The sequence below is a fragment of the Tauraco erythrolophus genome, chromosome 5 (assembly GCF_009769465.1).
Source record: "Tauraco erythrolophus isolate bTauEry1 chromosome 5, bTauEry1.pri, whole genome shotgun sequence".
Lineage (NCBI taxonomy): Eukaryota > Metazoa > Chordata > Aves > Musophagiformes > Musophagidae > Tauraco > Tauraco erythrolophus.
The window spans coordinates 30,999,842-31,003,633 of NC_141469.1; the positions used below are offsets into that span (position 1 = coordinate 30,999,842).

At 45.4% G+C, this 3,792-nt stretch overlaps 1 protein-coding gene across 1 annotated transcript in view; it reads left to right on the forward strand.

Moving 5' to 3' along the window:
* Nucleotides 1–489, forward strand: part of ADD1 (adducin 1) — a 66,939-nt gene extending 66,450 nt beyond the window's left edge. Inside the window, 1 exon segment of the mRNA XM_086612329.1 lies at nt 29–489. Coding sequence (XP_086468455.1) covers nt 29–381 — 353 coding nt within the window. The 3' untranslated portion in view covers nt 382–489.
* Nucleotides 490–3,792: the final 3,303 nt, after the last annotated feature.

Consider the following 3,792-nt stretch of genomic DNA (forward strand, 5'->3'; position numbering starts at 1 on the left):
ACTGTGTCGTTATCTGTCCGCCCACTAGAGACACAGCAGGACCAGACTTACAAAGATGACAGTGACGCTGCAACTTTCAAGCAAACCCTCCCAGATCTCACCCCTGATGAGCCTTCAGAAGCACTCAGCTTCCCTCCCTTAGGAAAGGAGGAAGGGAGATGTGACGAAGATGTGCCCAAAAGCCAAACGGAATCACCTGCAGTGGAAAATAAGGAACCCCAGTCTCAACCCGCTGAAGAGCCAGTAACACCCACGGCTGAGGAGGGGACAGCAGCTGATGCAGGTAGTGACGAATCCCCAGGGAAGTCCCCATCGAAAAAGAAAAAGAAGTTTCGCACTCCTTCCTTCCTGAAGAAGAGCAAAAAGAAGAGTGATTCCTAAAGGCCAAACACACTGCAGAAACACTGTCACGTTTTAAAATTCATTAACCACTAGAATGTACCGGATCGTACTGAGTGTTTTGTCTTACTATGTAAATGAACGCAACAAGTAATCCAACCAGCCCCTCAAGTCATGGCTTAATTCTTTAAGGTTATAACCAGAAACTAATGTCCAAAAAGGTGCTAATCCTGTGTTTTCAGCAGCTACCACTGATCTGATCCCTCACTTGTAATCAAATGTAAATTACTTCCATGTGGAAGGCATCGAATCGCTATTTTTAATTGAAAGCCCGCACTGGTTCTCAAAAGCATTAAAATTCACAATTAGAATTACAACACCCTTTGCTTACCACAGGAAGTGTTCTTTTCGCTGTTCTATTCCAATCACAAGTAAATTTCTTCCCGAGCATTGACTTGTAGAGGATGCTTTTGCAGTGGTGTTTTCCAGGGGAACGTGTTCTTGAACTGACGTGAACTTCTGCAGGCTTGTGATTACAGGTCGTGTTTTAGTCGAGCTTTCGGCTGTCCATTCCTTCCTCTCGTTCTCCCCTCTGACTATTGTAACAAAATGAAGGTGTTTTCACTTTGTTTTATTTTATAACTGGCACTTGGAACCATCTTCGATGTCTAGGACTGAAATAACTGTGGTGTGTTCTGCTCATGTTCTGTGTGGAGAGAGCCCAATCTTTTTTTTTTTCCTAGTGAATACAGTCTAACGGAAATCTGTCTTTCACTCTTGCCTCCCTAAGAATGTCATATGATAATTTGGCTGCTAGAGAAGGTTAAAAAGTAACTGCATTAATTTCAGAAGTTTTTCAGCTTGTGGTGTGGAGCAGGGCAGTTGTATTTTGGGCCTTAGCACAGGGTTTTTTTTTCACCCTCTTAAAAATCCCTTGGGTGCACGTGCAAACCTGTTGGAGATAAACTCTATTTGCGGCCTTTTGTGTTTGTTCCTTCCCTTGATAAAAATGTAAATGAATTACACTGAGTATTTAACTTTTTAAAATATTAATTATTTTCACTGATGAAAACTGGCATTTCTTTTTTTTTTTTTTTTTGTTGTTGTTGCCAGTGGTAAAGTACAGAAATCCCAAGTAACTTTAAAGGTGTATTTCACAGTTTGCTATAAATGTTTGTTTAATATGTAGCATGGAAAAGAAAATCACTTTCACCACTGAATTAACTGTTTTCCAGTTACCACCATGCTTCTGTCTATCACTAATCACAAAAGTAGTTTAGGATCAGATAGGTAAAGCTTGCGAGAATTCTCCAGAAACCATGAGTCATTACTCCAGCTGGAAGCGGGGAAGGCTGGGAACTCCTTAAAGCGTTTCTGGTGTTAACGGCAGAAAACATGGACACCCCTCTGCGGGAGAGGGGAACGCACTGACTCACAGTGTGTGTCTGTAACAAAACAGGATGTGGATGTAACCTTTTAGGACAATATTAAACATTGCAATTGGTAACATAGCGGAAGACTAATGCCTTACAATTCCTGCAGCAGAAAGTATCGGAGGAGTGGTGGGTCGAGCAGTTGGATGCAGCTCTGGATGGGCGAAGGTGGCCTGCGTCAGGCTGGGAGGTGCCCGTGCTTTGGGCTGATGTCAGGCAGGGACGGGGAAACGGCTGAAAGGAGAAGGAGAGCTGTAAGGCTTCGGAGGAGAAAAGAGGCTTCGAGGTAGAAGTGGGTCTGTGAGAAATGTGAGGTCAGCTGTTGTGGAATGGGTGGAGGTTGGAAAGGGCAGCAGTGCGCGGTGCGGGAGAGCCCCCAGGAGCAGTGTGGAGGCAGGACTGCATGGCACCAACGGCTTTCGGCTTCTACTTTAACCTTGTATGCCCTCTGCGCACTAGGGAGCAAACAGCACGTGTTTTGCTAAGTTGTGTTTTATCGCAGGGTCGTAATGAGATGACTAATTGCTACGTGTTTCCGTTCTGTCATGGAGTCCCTCCATTTATCTTGGCCACATATGCAATGACTCTTAATTTCTAATTTTGTAGTTTGTTCCTTTAATTCTTTGTATTACGATATGAAATGTAGTCATGTATGGTATGGTTACACATTTTGGGGCAGAATAAAGTCCTGCATTTTTCTTTCTTTCTTGTATCATTAAGTTCTACTCACAAATAAAACTCTTTAAAGAAAAAAAAATTTCCTGCTCTGCTTTCGAAACTTGTACCGTTTTATTCTGCAGCTGTAGCCTGTTGAGTTTAATTTGCTCTGGTATTTTCTAATGATTAGGAAAGGCTGAGGGAGCTGGGTCTCTTTAGCTTGGAGAAGAGGAGACTGAGAGGGGACCTCATTAATGTTTATAAATATGTAAAGGGTGACTGCCATGAGGATGGAGCCAGGCTCTTCTCAGTGGCATCCAATGATAGGACAAGGGGAAGTGGATTTCTCCGCCCATGCAGGGGGGTTGGAACTAGATGATCTTTAAGGTCCCTTCCAACCCAAACCATTCTATGATTCTATGATATAAGCTGGAACATAGGAGGTTCTGCTTAAACATGAGGAAGAACTTCTTCCCAGTAAGGGTAACAGAACACTGGAACAGGCTGCCCAGGGAGGTTGTGGAGTCTCCTTCTCTGGAGATGTTCAAAACCTGCCTGGACGCATTCTTGTGTGATCTGATCTAGGTGGTCCTGCTCCGGCAGGGGGATTGGACTAGATGATCCTTTGCGGTCCCTTACAATCCCTAACATTCTGTGATTCGGTGATTAATGTATTCTCAGAAAACACCCAAACTGGCTACTTCAGGGCTTCTTGAGCAGGAGGCAGAACCTGGCAGAGGGGTCATGGCTCACCCACCTGCACCAGCCCGGCATTGCTCTTGGGTGGCTCCTCGAGGAGCCTTTTGGCACTCGGGTGGTGTCTGGCCCCGCGTCAGCTGAGCCGACGTGGGGCCAGACACCACCCAAGTGCCAAAAGGGGTTGTTAGGTTCAGGTGGGTGTAACATGGTCACTGTGATCACTGACCAGGTGAGCGTACCATGTAAGAGTTTATTGGTGATATACAAAAAGAACAGTCCTGGGTCATCAAAAACCACAGCACAGTATTAGAAATACAAAAGAGCTCTCCAGATTTAATTGTACGTTAAAGTGCTGAGTCAGCGGTCAGGCTCGGGGAGCCTCTAGTAGGTGTCTCGCTTTTGGTGCTGATTGTCGTGTTTTAAGGCAGTTGGTACAGCTTTTACCAGTCCCACCGAGTGTTTGTGGAGATCTCATGACCGTTGTACAGACACTCCCCATTGGAGCCGCCGTGTGGACTTGCTCGCAGGTAGCCAGCACCGGGCACAACAGCCCTCTGCCCGGAGGCCTCAGGCAGCGGCTCTGGTCTGGCTTGTGCTGATGATCTTAATGCTTTACTCAACAGTTTTGTGGTTGGGGTTTTGGGTTTTTTTTCCCCATTTACAG